Source organism: Brassica napus, chromosome A9 (assembly GCF_020379485.1).
Source record: "Brassica napus cultivar Da-Ae chromosome A9, Da-Ae, whole genome shotgun sequence".
NCBI classification, from domain to species: Eukaryota; Viridiplantae; Streptophyta; class Magnoliopsida; order Brassicales; family Brassicaceae; genus Brassica; species Brassica napus.
This window is the reverse complement of record NC_063442.1, coordinates 9,140,175-9,159,411: the sequence shown is the minus strand read 5'-3', so window position 1 is coordinate 9,159,411 and position 19,237 is coordinate 9,140,175. Positions and strand designations below refer to the sequence as shown.

The following is a 19,237-nucleotide window of genomic DNA, read 5'->3' as shown; positions in this document are numbered from 1 at the left end:
TAATTATATTTTTTATATATAATTTTAAACAACTTCTTTTTGAATCGTCGAACATTTCGATTTTGGTGTGTTTGGTACGAAAAAATCCATATATGCAGTAATTATGTGTTTGTTTTAGGTTTAATAGCTAATTGTAATTATTTAGTAATGAATAATTATATAAAATCTGTCTAATAATCAACTGTGTTTCAACTTTACACAGATGAAAAAAAACTTAGGTGGTCAACGCAGAAATTTTGCAGGAACTAGACGGGAATTAGGCAGGAATTAGACGGTCAACGCGGAATTTATGCGATCTTACGCAGATCAACGCCTGGCTACATTGATTTGAGCATATTTGCCGCGGTTAACCTCCGAATAGCGCCTAGGCCGTGTTTTCGAACATGGATCAGTAGTATGCATATATATAGTGTTGTTTTCTTGTAGTCTACTGGTTGGTAACTTGTGTTTAAATACCACTTAGAACTAAGGTATAAAGGTCCTATTTTGTTAAATTTTATTTAATTTTAGGTTAAATGAATTAGAAATGATCAATTTAGTCTTGTCTTCACTGCGATTTCTCTGCAACTTCCCGTTATATTTCCTTTTTTATTTCAGTGATTTTTCATATTTTTCTTGTAAGATTTAGACAGTACATATCAAATGCAAGGCACATATGTGATTTCAAACTTATCATCTATAAATCTATAAAAAAGAACAGTGATTTTTTCTGATTTATTTGCTGAATAACTCCAATCCGCTGGTCCGTTTCGCGCTTTTTCAACGTCTTTTTAATCACTTAACACATTTTTTCAAACATGGTTATTTAGTTATTTACTTATTTTGTCATCTTTGAAATATAAATAATCCAAGAACTACAAACGAGGCCCAAAGCTTACACAAGAGATGCATAAAGCCCAAAATAAAAAACAAAAATCCATACAAGAGCACACAACAAAAATCTCATTAAAATTCGGTTGCCCATTGAAACTTGGTTTTCCATTTGCATACCACGCATTAGATTAGCGTGAGAGGGAAATCACGTGTCAATCATGCCGTAAAAGAGTGACTTTACGACAACCACCAGAACACATTGGAAACAGGCCGTTGAGAACGGGGAACCGCCAAGACGATTTTAGACCATGAATAACCAAACCATCGGAGTTGTTACCGCCGGAGCTGTCAAGGGAGCCATCCAACAAGCTAAACCCATTATCCACAGATCTCTGCTTTTGATCTCCGCAACTTCAATTACAGATAGTTGATCCAACTATCGATTTCCATGCAAGACGCACAAAGCAACTTTGAAGATGAGAAGAAGTTTGAAGATGCGACAATCCTACCGAGGGGATGGGGAATCAACCGAGAGCTGAAATCAAGGTTGGAGAGAAGGAGATCGAGAGGCGGAGATCGAGCCCAAATAAAAAAAATCAGGTAGTAGTAGAAAGATAAATAAGAGAGAAAGATTAGGTATTTAGTTATTTACTATTAAAGCGTTTATTTGTCTTAAATGTAGTATTTTTGTATTTTAAAAATATATTACTATAGCAAAGGTTCTATTGCTTGTTTTGCAAAATAAATTGATTTAAACTATTTAAAAGTTGTTAAATGATTTAACAAGTTTGTATTGATCTGTATTTTTCGGGGAACCATTAGTGATATTGAATCATTATGCAATACCGCCAAGCTGGTCATATGATTGTTCCTAAATAAGTATTTGTAAAAATTTAAATAATTTTTAGCAGTTTAGGATACTATATTTATATATATTATCTTCTTAAGTTTTAAAAGTCAGAACCAATATTTCATTGGATTTGAGCAAAAACATACCTTCCACATAAAGAAAAGAAATCTAGAGGAAAAGAAAGAAAAGGAGTGTGACCATCATTATTTATAAACTACAAGTCACGTATCATGAGAATACAGAAAGCATGACTTGTAATACTGATTAGAAGGCTTCGATAGAATTCACTCTTAGAGCATCTTTATCGGGGATCTTATGGGGGGTTTTTAATAAAATTAGGAATTAAAAAAAAATGAAAAAAAGGCAATTATCATTGAAGACGTATCTTAATTAGGCCACACAAGCAACGTCTCTTGTATGCCACGTGTAGCTTTGATAGAGTTTTGGGAGGAGAATACGAGAAAGGCAAAATCACTTTGCGAAGAACAAAATCATCGACGACGACGACTCCTCCTCGGGAGCTTCCTTGCTACATCACGAGCTTCCTCACGATCGTCATCCTCGGCGTGGGACTCAACGCGAAGTCCTGGATGGTTTATCAACCGCAACCGTCACCGTCTTCTGACTCTTCCCCGTCGCCGACTGATCGTTTTCCGGGAATCACATCACCGGAAACGCCATCGAACAATCAGAACCTCGAGATTGAGGACATGTTTGCCAGCTAGAGAGCTTCAAGCCATCGACCGCTCTCCTCATCCTTCTCATCAAAGTCAGTCCCTTTTTTTTTTCTTATCTCTTTTGATCTTCACTTGGAACCATACCCTTCACTAGGGATGTTAAGGTAGGGTAAAATAACCCAGCCCAGCCCAACTCACAGATAACCCAACCCAGTTTATACCCAACCCGCAAAAACCCATAAACATCAATCTTGAAATCCAGACCCAAAAAATAACCCAATATGGTATAGGTTTATCCATGGGTACCCAAAGTATTATCTTATTTATTTTTTAAAAAATCATGTAAAATATTAATATCATTAATGTGAGCTTCAATATATAAACAAGATTTCGTAATTTTATAGAAAAACTTGTTTTAGCGTAAAAACTCGTTCACGATTTTGGCGGAAAAACGTGTTTTCGATTTTGGCGGAAAAAATCGGTTTTGCGATTTCGGCAGAAAATTTTGATTTTTCAGTTTTGGCGGAAAAACTTGATTTTTCGGTTTCGGCGGAAAAACTCGATTTTTTCGTTTCGGCGGGAAACTCGGTTTTTCGGTTTCGGCGGGAAAACTCGATTTTTTGGTTTCGGCGAAAAAACTTGCAAGCGGTTTTGGCGAGAAAACTCGGTCTTACGGTTTCGGCGGGAAAACTCGGTTTTTTGGTTTCGGCGAGAACACGATTTTTTGATTTTGGCGGAAAATTGAGTTTTGCGATTTTGGCGGGAAAATTGGATTTTGCGGTTTTGGCGAGAAAATTGGGATTTGCAGTTTTGGCGAAAAAACTTGGTTTTGCGGTTTTGGCGGGAAAACTCGGTTTTACGGTTTTCAGTCGGAAAACTCGGTTTTGCGGTTTTGGCGGAAAACTTGGTTTTGCGGTTTTGACGGGAACACTCGGTTTTGCGGTTTTGACGGGAAAACTTGGTTTTATGGTTTTGGCGGGAAAAGTCAGTTACGCGATTTCGGCAGAAAAACTCGATTTTTCGGTTTTGGCGTGAAAACTCATATTTTGGTTTCTGTGAGATAATTTATTCTTACGGTTTTGGCGGAAAAAATCATTTTTTGATTTTGACGGAAAATACGTTTTTGCAAATTTTATATAATTTAATTAAAAAATAGTAAAATATATAATAATATAACTGAAAATCCATGGGTACACCACTACCCTTTATATTTACCCAACATAAATATGGATTTTAAAATTAATACCCATGGTTGACCCAATAAATCTTAGACGGGTAGAAACCCAACCCATTATTAGGGGGTTTGGGTAAACCCATAGGTAATTACCCATGTTAACATCCCTACCCTTCACCATTCTTAAAGTCTCAGACTTTGATAAGTAATTCAAGTTTTAGTATAAGAGTTGACTTGATTTAGTAAAATCAATCCCAGTTCCCCTTCTAGGGGTTGGTTTGTGTGTTTCATAGTATTACTGTAACTCGTTGTTAGTTTGTGAGTCTTCTTGTGTGTTAAAAAGGCAATGGCATCTTGTCTGATGATTGATACTATTATTGTAATTCGTTGTGAGTTTGGAGTCTTCTTGTGTGTAAAAAAAGCAATGGGTTCTTGTCTGGTGATTGATATTTGATAATTTAATAAGTTGTCTGTTTCTTCTTCTTGGTTTGGTCTGTGCTATTGAATACTATTACTGTAACTGTTGTTAGTTCATAGTTTTATTGAGTGCAGGAAAGGCAAGGGCTTCTTGTTTGGTGATTTATAATCTGGAAGTTGTCTGTTTCTTTCTGCTAAAGAATATCATTTTAGTACAATTGCTTATCTTTCTAATTCCCAATTCCATCTCCATCCCCATCGTCTGCCTCTCCGTCATGTCTCTCGGGGCCGTCATCACCACCGCGGAGGCGCAGGAGATTCTGTGGATACGATGAAGGAGAGTCGGAGATACGGTGCGGCCGGGATGTTGGCAGGTTTATCTCATTTCCCTCTTGTGAGGTTAGTGTATCTCGTTTTACCATGCTTTGTTTAAGTTGGACTGCTTTACGTTTTAACAGATTCATGATTATCATAATAATCACCGAGAGATTCCTATCGTTAATTCATTCCCTTGAGTTGATGAATAATGAAAGTGTATTCACAAGATCAAATGTTCTTTCTCAGGTTCTTTCTTCTTTCTCAAGTTTTTTCAAATTTTTTTTTAAGAACCTACTTAAAAAACTTGCAATGGAGGACACAAATTTAGGTGTCTCTTAACTAAAGGTTTTAACACAAGTTTATTACTAAACAATTGATTAAGAGACCCTAATGGGTTCTAGGGATAAAGATGCTCTAAGGGTTTGTTTGGGTAAGCATCAACCTCACCATTGAAAACCTGAGGATTAAAATTAAACGGAAATAAAAGAAAAAGTTTATTGTTTGACTTTTCTTAAGGTATTAAAACTAGATTAAGATTTGTGTCTTGCGTGAACATTATATATAAATTATTTTTACGTATTATATATTCTCTTACATATTATGAAAAAAAATATTAAATATTAAAAGATCAGTAACTATTACGTATATTATCAAATTGATGCGAACACATAAAAAAATTTTTTTAATCCAAACATACACTTTTTATTTTATATGGTCTTTAATAAAGATATATAGTACATTTTTAATATAGATATTTATTAAATAATTTTCCAATTTATATTGTTTTTTGATCATTTGTATCTTTTTATAAAAATAACTTTGAGTCACTGATAACAAAATTTTTCATTGTGTTATGTTTAATAATTTTTGTAATATATATTTTTTTTAAAAAAAATTCAATGCAAAATTTTAAATTTAACTATTAAGTTGTCAATATTTGTTAAAAGCTTTTATCAAAAAAATTGTTCAACAAAAATTTCAAAATTAAAATATTTATGTATTTTATATGGTGTACAGTTAATTTAAACGATATCAATATGTACATACATATGTATATATATGTATACATATATATATATATATATATAAAATCTTAATATCTATTAAATGAGTCTTCATACTTATATGATTTTGTAAACATTTGTATCTTGTCATATCAAAAAAATTAAATCATTGTTCACAAAATTTTTAAAGTAAAACTTTTAACAGTTTTAGTTTTTTGTAGTCGTTTTAAAAAATTTAAAATATAACATACATGGAAAAATCTAAATTTATATTATATGGTTAATGTGGTTGTTTAATTTATTTCAATAAGTTAAAATTGAAAAAAAATGATAGAGGATACACTAATTTTTATCAAATCTTTATATTTCAAAATCACTAATTGTCATATATACTTTAGCCACATTAGACAATTCCGTAATTTTTATTTATGAAAAGAATGAAGAACATTAATAATTAATTTATGGTTTGTTTAATTAGAAGCTTATTATATATTTAGATGAACCAATATATTTCTATAGATATTCTAAAAATCATTGTGATGATGGCACATGGTTACCTCAAATGTTGTAATGTTTCTTTTTAAATATATAGAGAATTATTACTTAACATTTATCTTACCTTTCTATTAGTATCAGACTATCATTTGATTGTTTAGATTTCTATTTATTATCATTATCAATCATACACTGCGATAGAAGAAGGAAAAAAGCACACTCAAGTGAGATAGACTCATGAAAACTAGTAGACTAGTGGTTTAAGTACAGAGTGGGTAATTTTGTGCTGCTGGTTTGAAATTGGTGAACTTTTTTTATATGTTATATCTGCTGTTTGGTAGATTTTGAGAAAATCACATTTAGTGCTAAAGAATGGACATAGTGCTAAATCAAATTTAGTGCTAAATCACATTTTGTTAAAGCTTGAATCCAATTTTTTTTTTGTAAACTAACTTCAATTCAATTTTCTCTTAAATTCACTTGCGATCACAAACCTTAGTCTGCGATTAAACTTGCACAAAGACTATAACTAATTAAGAAAAAAAATAAAAAAATAACATAATTTGTTTACTCAATGTTCATCTCACTTCTCAATCCAAAAAGCATTTATAAGTTACTCAATCCATTTCAAAATAAATGATGTTTTGAAGAGTTATGAAATTTTAAAATACATGATATTTTGATATTAGTTTTAATTTTATTAAAAACTGTATGACCAATAATGTTTTATGATATTTTTATGATTAGTTGAATTAGTATTACTTTATATTTTTAATGTTACTTTTTTTTTTTAAATGAATGTCTTAATTCTTGTGTCTTAATCCAAAACATCGATTATTTTAGAACATAGTGAGTATAACACTGAGATGGATCTCCTCCAACAATCCACTAGTTCTTTGGCGACTTAGAACACCTCCAATAATAGGTTGTAGTAGAAGTTCCTAAAATTAAAAAAAAAAAGATAAAATCATAAATACATGAGAGAGAAAGGGTAAAACTGACTTTTAATAACCTGTGATTTACTAAAAACACAGGTGTCAATCTGTTAATTTTTAACATATTCTGAAAAACTAAACATATAATCTTGTAACTAAAATAATGATTTTTTTTTTCCTTTTAGAACCCTTTACAGTTTTTACTGATAATGGTGCTTTTACAATCTTAAGCTTCCGATTACACAAGCCTTTCTTCAAAAACAAGCTTCCGATTACACACATTCTTCTCTCTCTATCTCACTTTGCTGTAACAACTTTTGAGCAAGAAGAAGTGGTAAAGATTACAACGGCTAGATGAATACTTACAATCACAAGCCCAACCCACATGCATACAACAATACGTGCCAAAGAGAGTTGGTTAGCTAGAAACAATCTATCTTATTAAAATATAAGTACACTTAAAGCATCTCCAATGTATTACTCTAAATTTTACTTCAAAATGGTGTAACTCCAAAATAAAGTTAAGTTTTACTCCAATGTATTACTCCATTTTTTACTCCAAAGAAAAAAATATTCCTTTTTCATTTAGTTAATAATTGTTAGTAGTACCTTCAACTTATAAAAATTTAACAATTAACCCAACTATTTTATGTTTACAAAATTTTCATAATAATACATTTTATTTAAATTAAATTTTTATCATTAAGAATACCACTAGAGATTATCTTCCAATTTCAATTCGTGCAGTTTTTATCATATGCAATTTTTCTAATTCAAAAATATTTATATGCATTAAAAGAACATAAACAAAAACAAAGTTTTGTTTTGTAATTTGAATTATGTATTTGGTCCTATTGTTTGTGCATATATCAAGTTCAACAAGTACAAATGTTATCAATCAATATTTTTACCAACAAGAATAAAAAATTCATCTATTCCGTTTGAATAATACTTCACCGATTTTGGTAGTTTCGAAATTTTTTTATCGAATTAATTATTAAATTACTTATTTATATTATATTATATTTATTTATTCTTTGTTTTGACTTTTATGAGTTTATGCATAGTTTATGTAAACTATTAAATAATCTATTGCGGAGTATTATATTTTTTGCATGTTATTATATTATTTTAAGTATGAAATAAAAACATTAAAGATTAAAAATACCATTTCATAAATAGAAAAAGTTCAACTCCAAAATAGAGTAATTATGCTGAAGTCTTGAAGTCATTAAGTCATAAATGGAGTAACCCTAGTCATTACTACTCAATTTTATAGTTGAATATGGAGTGAGATTGGAGAAGATTTTACTCCATAATTGAGTTTGGAGTGAAAAATAGAGTATGGTTAGAAATACCCTTAAAAATTGCCCTTAAATTTTAACTTATTTACATTACAATGCCACTGAAGCTTTAAATAATCATTCCTTTAAATAATATTGTTTTTTCTGATTAATTAATGCATATTCCTAACTAGAACTTTTCCTACCAAATCGGAAATAATGACTTAATGACTTCAAGACTTCAGCATAATTTGTTTCCATTAACTAAATTACAGTGTCCAAAATATCACGCCAATTGAATGTTATAAGAAGACTGTAACGAGAAGCTTTCATCTTCACTTACTATGATCTGTTTTTAATAACTAAACTACAGTGTCATACAAAAAATATGACACCTTTCTTAATAACTGTAACCTCAAGCTGTAGTTCTTCTCCTATAGCTGATGGACCTGTATACAGAGCAATAGACAACAATTTTAGTTTTAAATAAAATTAAAATCATAACTTTAAGTCTTCATTCATATCATACTTATGTTAATAATTATTCCTCCAAAAGTCCTATGTTCAGTCATGTTATCAATGGCATCATATAGATATATTATTGTAACCCATAACAGCAACAAGATGCATATATATATATATATATATATATATATATATATATATATATATTTCTAAATGTATAAAATTCCAATCAAATATACATAACAATTTTCTAATCTTTCCAAACAAACCAAATCAATAAATTCAAAACAGTTAAAACCTCAGGGTATGTGATACACTAAAAATGAATCCTTGCTACTGTCGAGTTAACAGTGGTAATTGTAATATTTGAGATTCAATCCAGAGGACCAGTTTACTCTTTACTCTTATGAGTTCAATGTCAAGCTGAGAAACAAGTGGGTTTTGAGAATTAATTGTGACAAAAGTAACAAGAATGCCTAGGTAATTTGAATTCAATTTAAATGAAGTTGGCTTAGGGTCAATGATCGGATGTTAATTGCAGAACTGAACAATTATTCAAGTGCGATGAAATGCGGTCTAGAACTCAGATCACTCAGCTGGAACAACTCACTATCGTGATCTTATTCCCTATGCGTATCGGTCTTGAATCCTAAGCTCTCGCTTGGAACAAGACGCGAAAGCAAGCTTTAGATGCGAGATTTGATAAGTTCACTTAATACCCTAATATCTACTCTCGCTGATTAGGGATACTAAGCTCATTCAATATAGGTCGACTTATCTCCTAACGGTTAGCTAGAGGATTAAATCATAGATCCAACATCAAGTGATCAGTTCAATGCAGGCAGTAAGATCAATATGAATGAAGATAGTTGAGATCACTTATTTGTGTTCAGTTTATGCGGCTAACACCCTACAACCCTAAGCAAGCTTAGCCTACTACTCAATCATAAAGCAGGATGACACAAGCAAGATTCCTGAATAATACTGCATATAAAATAAGTAAAAAGACAAAGGGTTCAGGGTAATCTTCTCGTGAGAATGAGAGATGGAGCCTTCTCCCTTACAAGTTGCGTAAAATCCAAAAGAGCAATCTAGGTTTCTTGTAAAACTGGTGTCCTTTTAAGAAAACGATAGCCTCCCCTTTTATAGGGGGGCGCTGGTGATAGGAGAATAAGAGAAAGAGAAAGTCGAAACTAGGGCAAACTCTAGAATAGGAAGTTTCTTTAATGATCGGGAGCAGTCTAATGCTTGATCTCTTCGGGAGCAACCCTTGGGTTGTTCTAAATGACTGTTCCACGTTGAATCCTTCAAAACAGCATCTGACTTCCTGAAACTCTCTCCTTTACTCTTTCACCTGTTCCTAACCTGGAATGATGTAAATTAAACACGAATTAGGACTGAAAATGAGCTCAAAGTGCACATGTATTGGTATTAAAAACACCACATATCAATTCCCCCAGACTTAGATCCTTGTTTGTCCTCGAACAAGACCATGCCTCAAGAGCAGGAAGAAAGGTTTGAAGGAGCGGGAACTCGCTTTGTCTGAATAACCATGCTCTTACCACACATCTCTGAACCATACAAGCTGTAGAATCAGATCGCACACCCTTACCAGAACACCCCACGATTGCTGTTCGAAGATCAGCTCCGTACTCTATATCTCATACCTGAAAAGGTTGCACTATCGAGACAAAACTCCTTTAAGAATCATTTAAGAACAGCGTGAGGTTCTCATTACAAGCACTATTCAGGGTAGACGGGTTGATAAGGAATAGGCTGTTTTACGGTGGAGCTGAGAGTGTTTAGGGGTTACCGTGTTTGAGTGCATGCAGGATATCGCGCAAAATAGCAAGAGAGGACGGATCTGTTGAAGCCCACAACCCTTACTCATCTTTGCCTCACGGATTAGGTTGTTCTACAGTGTGGATCAATCGTGCCACTGTTCTCCAGCTCTTGACTTCTTTTTATTCCTCCAAAATCTGCACCCACTTCTTGCTCACCCTTTTCCAGCAGCATGCATCTCGAATCTACTCTCTCCATCATAAATAAATTAAAGCATTCGTTTTTTTTTTTTTTTTTTTTAGTGGAGATGGAGAGAGGTATCGGGACGAATGTTTTGCAGCCGCTGGGGGTCTATCCTCTGTTTCTCACGGGGTGCCATTGTTCCATGCGCCTTCGACTGTTCCTTTCTTTAAGGATTGATCTTCTCGACTGTTCTCAATCTGCTTGCTCTTCTCTCTGAGTGTCAGGCGTCAACGAGTAAGGGGCTGTGTCAATCCTATCCTCTCCGGCCCTTTTGCACATATCTGCACATATGACATTGAAAATAGAGTGCATGAGGGTGAAAATAAAGGCTTAGGTAGAAGGTTGGAACTAGCTAAAAATGAGCTAGCCGCTCAGGATCAGCAAGATTGGTAAAAAGAATAAGAAGTCCTGAGCGTTGGTCTCGTTTCCCTGATCTAGTGCCCATAAAAAGAAGAATTTCAGTCAAGATTAGGTTCAAGTTGGGTGGAGTTGAGTCTACCCAGTGTAACCTGATCGGATGAGAGCTTCTGGAGAGTCAAATGAGATGAGTCAAAGGGTGTTCCAGGTCCAAGTATGGGCTCTTTCATCACTGCTAAGGTCACTGGATAAGAATGTTAGAGCACGAGGTGGTTAAAAGAATATATCACAAGGTCCTAATTCCCACAAGAGTTTTAACTGACTCGATCCTAAACTGACTCGATAAAACATCAAAATGACGCAAGGACTGACTCAAAAACAAAGAAACAAAGAAATAGAGTTTCAGCACACAGTGCTTCCCCCAGACTTAATCGACACCATCCCTGGTGGAAATGAAGCTAAGGTCAGCCAAAAAGCAACACAGCATAAAACATAAAAAATAAAAATAAAAAGTTCAGATGGATAGAACAATGGATAGAGGATAGTCCTTGCGGACTCAGTCGGACTCGCCGCTCTCGGCTAGGTCAAAGGATCGCCTGTTGCGCGAGCGATGAACCTCTTCTGAAGAAGAGCCAGTTCCCATGGGCTCCTTGCCTGGACGGTGGGATCTTGGTGGGCGATCTGTCGTGGACTGGCGCTGGGCTGTTCCTCCGATGCATCCCCCAGTGATGAGGTGGAGTATCCTCCGCATGAGGCTGTTGTTCTTTCGCTGCGAGTCCACCATCCAGCGTCTGTAGCTTGATCATCGGTCACATCAGCGAGCTCTCCGAGGTCGTACGATGGGGGGCTTCAGGGGTGATGTCCTCAACATCATCCATGTCTTCGTCAGGGACCGCAGCACGTGGATCAGTGCAAAGGAGCTCGGGGGGAGGAAGAAACCGTATGTTCTCAAACACGCTGAACCTGGTGATCTCGGGGTGAGGCAGTTTGGTGAACAGCTGAGTTTCGGCTTTATCGAAAAAGCTGTAGGTCTCTTCATCTCGCATGATGTGGCACGCCATTAGGTACCTAATGTCGAGGTACTGGACCTCCTTGTTGACGCTGTATTTGGTGAGATCAATGCCGAAATGCTTGAAAAGCGGTGTGAGCAGGCTGCCGCTCCTGTCTTTCTTCTTCGAGCCGTGCATAAGGCACTGTCGCCGCTCGCATATCATGGTTATGAAGTTGAAACCGGGATTCGTCTTAACCTTTTGGATGGGAATTCCGGAACCAGAGGCGCGAATTTCATCCTCAATACCAGTGTACAGGGTTTGCAGCTCCCTGTTGGTGACCTTCGAGGTCAGATCCTTGGCGAACAGGAGGTTTGAGATGATCTTCGCGATGACACGAAGCGCGGGGTTCCGAATCTGCGACTGGTAGACCTTCCCGGCTGTGAAGTTCCCATTTGCAATGCAGTCCCAAAAGGCGTTAGAGGGAGAGAACTTTTTCGCCACCGCTACCCCCTTCGGTTCAGTGGCCATCTCATAGATTTCATTGAGCTTGTCGAGGGACAAGCAACAGTACTCTCCATCTGCCATGAAAGAGAACGAGCAGTTGGCGTAGGAGGGTGCGTCGGAATCCTCGTAGGTGATCGTGGCTGTGGCGAGCATCTGGCGAACAAGGTCTGGGTAGAGCTCGTGCGTTGTGTAGCACAGAGGAGCAATCCCGATGGCGTGCAGCGTCTCGAATACATCCTCGTCGATCCCAAAGCCAAAGTTTCCGCGTGGCAGAAACGAGTGGGTAGCATGTCAACTCGGAGGAGGGCGTTGTAACGCGCTGCTGTCCCCTTATCCCACCCCTCGCAATTGAAGTCTAGGAGCAATGGGCTGTCGAGATCAATCAATTCACCCTCTTGCTCGCGGGGCCATGGGTAGGAGGCAGACGTTTGTTGCTGCACTTGCGGGGGTGGCGTGCTGCACGTGGCTCTCGTTCGCTTGGCGGATTGCTTAGTTCTTGCCATCTACAAGGCAAACAAGATCGAGCATTAGTTCTATTATGTCACACAGAAGAAATGGAATCGAGGTATTCCCATCTCTCCTTGTGCGAACTGCAAACCGCTGTTCACTTCAACAAATTTCAACCAAATCAAACTCAAATCGCAATCGTGAAATAGGAGAGTGTTCATATTCTAAATCAACCCTAACAGCACGAGGGGAGATCGATATCAAGTGGTTAAACAAGAATCGATCTATGAAAGCGGTTAGAAATGAACTTGCAAACCGAGTTTGTTGCGATTTGGTTGGGATTGTCGTGCCTCTTACCTGTGGAAACTGGTAAAGTGATCTGCAAAAACAGAGAGAACTCGAGATTCCAAACAAATGAGAAGCAAAACCACTTAAAACGGTTGAGAATCAAAGATTTGGCGGTTTGTTTAGAGAAAATCGCAAGTGGGGGATCAGTGTACGGCGGACTGAAAGAGAAAGTGAAGGGTGAAGCCTTAAATAGGCAAAACCCTAACTGTTCCCGAAATTATCCTTTTTTTTTTTTTTTTTTTGTTCGGAACACTTACCTGGAACAGTCGATGGGTTGTTCTAACAGAAGAACAGTCCGTTGGTTGTTCTGAGTGAAGAGTCCGTTTTTTTTACCTGCAAAATAAATTGGAGAAGGAAAAGAACAGACTATGTAGACAATGTATGTACTGACCAGTGGGTTGCCTCCCACCAAGCGCTTGTTTAAAGTCATTAGCTCGACTTGGATCAATCGATCAGGCTGATGGGGGCTCGCTTAGGGGAATTTCTTCTCCCTCTGCGATAGTGGAGTCAGCAAGGTAGTGCTTGACGCGCTGTCCATTCACTACAAACTCGTCGCCTTTTCTGTCTAATAACACAACTGCTCCGTAGGGTCGAACTTCCTTAACAGTGAAAGGCCCGGACCATCTAGACTTCAACTTCCCTGGGAACAATCTCAGCCTCGAATTGAAAAGCAAGACCTTATCGTTGGGTTCGAATTGTCTGGCAATGATCCTCTTGTCATGGTAGGCCTTGGTTTTTTCTTTGTAGATTTTGGAGCTTTCATAGGCGAGATGCCTTATCTCCTCCAGTTCATGAATCTGGATCATGTGTCTCTCGGTTGCTGGCTTGATGTCAAAATTCAGTAGCTTGACTTCCCATGCAGCCTTGTATTCAAGCTCGACGGGGAGGTGACATGCTTTACCATACACAAGGTGGTAGGGAGTCGTTCCTAGCGGCGTCTTGTAGGCTGTTCTGTAGGCCCATAGCGCATCGTCCAGCTTAAGCGACCAGTCCTTTCGCGAAGTGTTGACAGTTTTCTGCAGGATGCTTTTGATCTCTCTGTTGGACACCTCAACCTGTCCGCTCGTCTGAGGATGGTAAGCGGTTGCTACCTTGTGGTTCACTCCATTCTTCTTTAAAAGGCCCTGAAATGCCTTGTTGATGAAGTGTGTTCCACCATCGCTGATTACGACCCTAGGCACTCCGAACCTTGGGAATATGATTGAGCTGAACATCTTAGTCGCCACTTTTGCATCGTTCGTAGGGCTTGCTACTGCTTCTACCCACTTAGACACGTAGTCAACGGCGACAAGGATGTACTCGTTCTTGAAGGACGCAGGGAATGGTCCCATGAAATCGACTCCCCAACAGTCGAATACCTCAACCTCTAGAATGTAATTCTGAGGCATCTCATTCCTCTTGCTGATGTTCCCAAGTCGCTGGCATGCATCGCACCTGGCTACGTAGGCTTGAGCATCCCTGAACATAGTCGGCCACCAGAACCCTGCTTGGAGGACTTTAGAAACCGTTTTGAATGCAGCGAAATGACCTGCGTAAGATGAACCATGGCAGTGGTGCAGAATTCCTGGGATATCTGCCTCTGGAACACACCTTCTGAACAAACCATCCTTGCCTTGTCTGTACAAGAACGGTTCATCCCAAACATAACGCCTTGCCTCTCTCAGGAATTTCCTCTTGTCGTTTCCTGTGAACTTAAGTGGTGGCTTTTCAGCAGCTAGATAGTTAGCAATCTCAGCAAACCATGGGAGGTGAGGATATTGCTTTTGGATCAAGGCGACAGGATGTTTCGAGATGTGAGAACAATCGGGCGCCTTCCTCGGAGGTTGTTCCGCGATGCTGGAGCAGTCTGATGTGGTTCTTAGAGATTGTTCCGCGTAACACAGACCAATCGCGTTGACGTGTTCAACTGGGTGTTCCTCATCAAGAGTTGTGTCGTCCTCAATCTTCATTCTGGATAGATGGTCAGCGACCCCATTCTCGACACCTCTCTTATCTTTTATCTCTAGATCAAATTCTTGGAGAAGAAGAATCCACCTTAACAACCTCGGTTTCGCATCTTTCTTTGTGAGCAGGTACTTAAGAGCAGCATGGTCTGTGTGCACAATCACTTTAGATCCCACTAGGTAGGACCTAAATTTTTCGAAAGCAAAAACAATAGCCAGAAGCTCTTTCTCAGTTGTAGCGTATCTGCACTGAGCTTCATCCATAGTTTTGCTAGCGTAATAGATCACATGAAGTTTCTTGTCCTTACGCTGCCCAAGTACTGCTCCAACTGCAAAATCGCTTGCATCAGTCATGATTTCAAAGGGTAGGTCCCAGTCTGGTGGTTGCACAACAGGTGCACTGACTAGAGCTCCCTTGATGGTGTGGAAAGCAGCTAGACACTCACTGTCGAAATCGAATTTGATCTCCTTAGAGAGCAGTCTGGTGAGTGGTCTTGCTATCCTTGAGAAATCCTGGATAAACCGTCAGTAAAACCCAGCGTGACCCAAGAAACTCCTGATGGCCTTCACGTTTGTTGGTGGTTGCAAACTCATCATCACCTCGATCTTTGCCTTATCCACCTCAATTCCTTTCTCGGAGATCTTGTGCCCTAGAACAATCCCGTCTGTGACCATGAAGTGGCATTTCTCCCAGTTGAGTACGAGGTGTTTCTCCTCACATCTTTTAAGAACCCTGCACAAGTTTGACAAACAGACATTAAAGGAGCTTCCATAGACGCTGAAATCGTCCATGAAAACTTCCATAATGTCTTCAATCAGGTCAGTAAAGATCGACATCATGCAGCGCTGGAATGTTGCTGGCGCATTGCACAAGCCGAATGACATTCTCCTGTAAGCGTACGTTCCGTAGGGGCATGTGAACGTCGTTTTCTCCTGATCGTCTGGATGGATGGGAATCTGAAAGAAACCTGAATAACCATCTAAAAAGCAGTAATATGGGTGGTTAGCCAATCTCTCAAGCATTTGATCAATAAAAGGGAGTGGGAAGTGATCCTTTCTAGTTGCTGCATTTAATTTCCTGAAATCTATGCACATGCGATGTCCTGTCACTGTCCTAGTAGGGATCAATTCATTCTTTTCATTTGTGATAACAGTGATCCCACCTTTCTTAGGTACAACATGAACAGGACTGACCCATTTACTATCAGAAATCGCATAGATCACACCTGCTTCAAGAAGTTTCATTATCTCTTTCTTAACGACATCTTTTAGATTCGGGTTTAACCTCCTCTGATGTTCGACAGAAGTCATTGATTCATCTTCCAAGTGGATTCTATGCATGCATAAATCAGGCGAAATACCAGGGATGTCAGCTAGCGAATATCCTAATGCCTTACGATATTTTCTAAGCTCGCATAAAAGCAATGCAGTTTCCACATTATTCAGCTCAGCATTCACAATGACAGGATATGTGGAATTCGGACCTAAGAAAGCGTACCTGAGCCCTTTGGGAAGGGGTTTTAGCTCAACTTTGGGAGCCTTGAGCTCGCTCCAGGGATCCTCTGGTTGGTCCGGTTTAGGGGTCGCTCCAGATGGAGTGGTCTCGCACTGTTGATATCCTCCCCCAGACTTAGACTCGCTACCATTCTCCCCATACTCCTTGCGGAGTCAAGCATCTTGGCATATCCATCAGCATCAATGTTCACCATACTCTGCTCGGCTTCAGCACGCACCAGTGCAAGTTCCAGTGGGTCTTCGGTAAGAATCTCCTCGATCATTCCTTCTTGTGGTTGGAGCAGATCAACCCCTTCATTGACCTCAAAGGTTTGCCCATCCAACATCGGCTTCTTTAGCAACTCATCCATTTCAAATTGCATAACTATGTCCCCAAGATTCAGATCAATCTTCCCCTGTCGCACATCAATGATAGCTCCGACAGTACATAAGAATGGTCTTCCCAAGATGAGAGGGTCCTTAGACTCTTCTTCTAATTCCAGAACAACGAAGTCTGCTGGAACAGAGGTGTTCCCCACTTTCACTTGGAGATCCTCTAGAATACCAACAGGAGATTTGACTGATCTGTCTGCGAAAACCAAGGACATCTTAGTTGGTTTGAAATGCGTGTATCCGAGTCGTAGAGCTACAGAGTACGGCATGAGATTCACGCTAGACCCAAGATCCACCAAGGAGCAGGCGAAAACTGTCTTCCCAATCTGGATAGAGAGGACAAATTTGCCGGGACCTCCTTGTTTTTTTATTTGCCTGTTCTGAAGCACTGCGCTGCACTCCTTGGAAACTGTCATGAACTCGCTCTCCTCTGATATTTTCCCTGAGATCAACCCCTTCATAAAGCTACGCATGGAGGGCATCATCTGAATCGCATCCATCAGGGGAAGTCGGACGGTTAGATTTTCCAGCGTCTTCCTGCATTTTATTTCCTCCTTGTCCTTACGAATGACCTTCGCTGGAACAGGGTAAGGGACTTTTGGAATGTATTCGCGAGGAGGAACAGCCTCTGGAATCGGGCGCACTGCTTCACCCGGTTGTTCTGAGCCTGGCGAGACTTTTTCAACTACCGGCTCTGTATTCCCCTCATCTGCTTGGTCGGCTGGTGGTTGCTCTGACTCTTTCTGCTTGCCTTTCTCAGCCGCGGTGAACCTTCTCCTTTCTGGCTTGGAAAGTTGCTTCCCGCTTCTTAGCTGAACCGCATTGCACTCCTTGGGGTTTTTGTCTGTTTTACCAGGTAGAGTACCTTGCTGTCTCTTGACACTCTCGGCAGTCTGAGCTATCTGAATGTCCATCTGTCTCATATGGCTTGCGACATTATCATATTTGGTGCTCAGGTCTCCGAACATATGGTTCATCCTAGTATTGATCTCGGTAGTGACCTGGTTCAGCGCTTTCCCTTGGAGCTGTTGTCCTTGGAGGAGTTGCTGCAGCATGGTTTTAGTTTCATCTTGCGGAACAGCGACAGGGGTGGAGGTAGCGACTTGAGTGTTCTGGTGGTTCTGTATTTGAGGCTGATTGCTCTGCGGTTGGCTTAGAACATATGTTCGGGGTTGATAGTTCTTCTGATATCCCGAATACTGGCCCTGGTTGTTCTGCGCCGGATCAACTTGTTTGTCCTGCTTAGGCCAGAAAAGTTGTGGATTGTTCCTTATGTTAGGGTTTGGGTGATAATTCTTCAGCTGCCACCGTTGTCCATTTACGTAACTCACTTCCTGCTGATCGTCTCCTGCCTGCTCAGCTTCAAACGCCTTGTCCCCCGCACTCTTCTCAAGAGATGCTTCTTCCATTATGAAGACCTGGCTCTGGTTTCTCTTCAGCAGTTGGTCCACCTTCGCCGCTAAGTCGTCTATGCTGTTCACACTTTTGGAGCGATCATGCTCCTTGTTCTTGTTGAGTGAACTAGAAGCCATGTTCTCAATCAGCGCGAATGCACCAGGAGTGGTCTGAGTCATGAAGTCTCCGTTACTAGAGGAATCAAGGGTGTTCAGGTACTCATAGCTCACTCCATCGTAGAACACCTCCAATATGTAATCGTCATCAAACCCGTGGTGTGGACATTCCCTCTGGTACTCTTTATACCTCTCCCAAGCTTCATAAAATGGTTCATCAGATTTCTGCTTGAAGTTGGAGATTCTATGCCTTAGAGCCGCAGTTTTGGACTTTGTGTAGAAGTGGCTCAGGAATGCTGATCGAACCTGGTCCCATGAGGTTAAAGAACCGGTTGGGAGAGATTGCAGCCAACGTGCAGCTTTCCCTTCAAGAGAAAATGGGAACAACGTGCACTTGACGTAATCCGGTGGCACTCCATTTGAGCGAGAGAAATTGCAGATCCTCTCAAAGGCCTCTATATGGTCCATTGGTATGTCTGAAGTGAGGCCACTGAATGTGCTCTTCCGTACCAGACCAATCAGTGCAAGTTTGATCTCATAATCCTGTCGAGTACAGGGTGGAGGGTTGATTGGAGAGCGGTTAGTAGCAAAATTCCTCGGAAGGTTTCGCTCCCCAATAAGAGCACCACGCTCCTCTCGCGCAGCGTTCTCGGCTGCTTGCTCTTGTGCAGCTTGTTGCTGATTCTGGATGGTTTGCTGCATCTGCTGCATCTGCTGTTGCTGATTCTGCATTTGTTGTTGAATGAGTGCCAATGCAGCAGTGAGGTCATCCATATTGTCATGATCACCCAT

At 39.3% G+C, this 19,237-nt stretch overlaps 1 protein-coding gene and 1 non-coding gene across 2 annotated transcripts; one reads left to right on the top strand and one right to left on the bottom strand.

The window, feature by feature from the left end:
* Nucleotides 1–16,567: 16,567 nt before the first annotated feature.
* LOC125578033 lies at nucleotides 16,568–19,237 on the bottom strand. The gene has a single exon (XM_048740304.1). It carries the CDS (start codon nucleotides 19,235–19,237, stop codon nucleotides 16,568–16,570), a length of 2,670 nt encoding a protein of 889 aa, XP_048596261.1.
* On the top strand, nucleotides 18,597–18,703 carry LOC125578716. Its single transcript, XR_007316799.1, has one exon. It is a non-coding gene; the product is annotated as a small nucleolar RNA R71 (small nucleolar RNA).

Bases quoted from the DNA above. Each gene is read 5' to 3' on its own strand.
- LOC125578033 (XM_048740304.1), bottom strand. From the start codon at position 19,237: ATGGGTGATCATGACAATATGGATGACCTCACTGCTGCATTGGCACTC.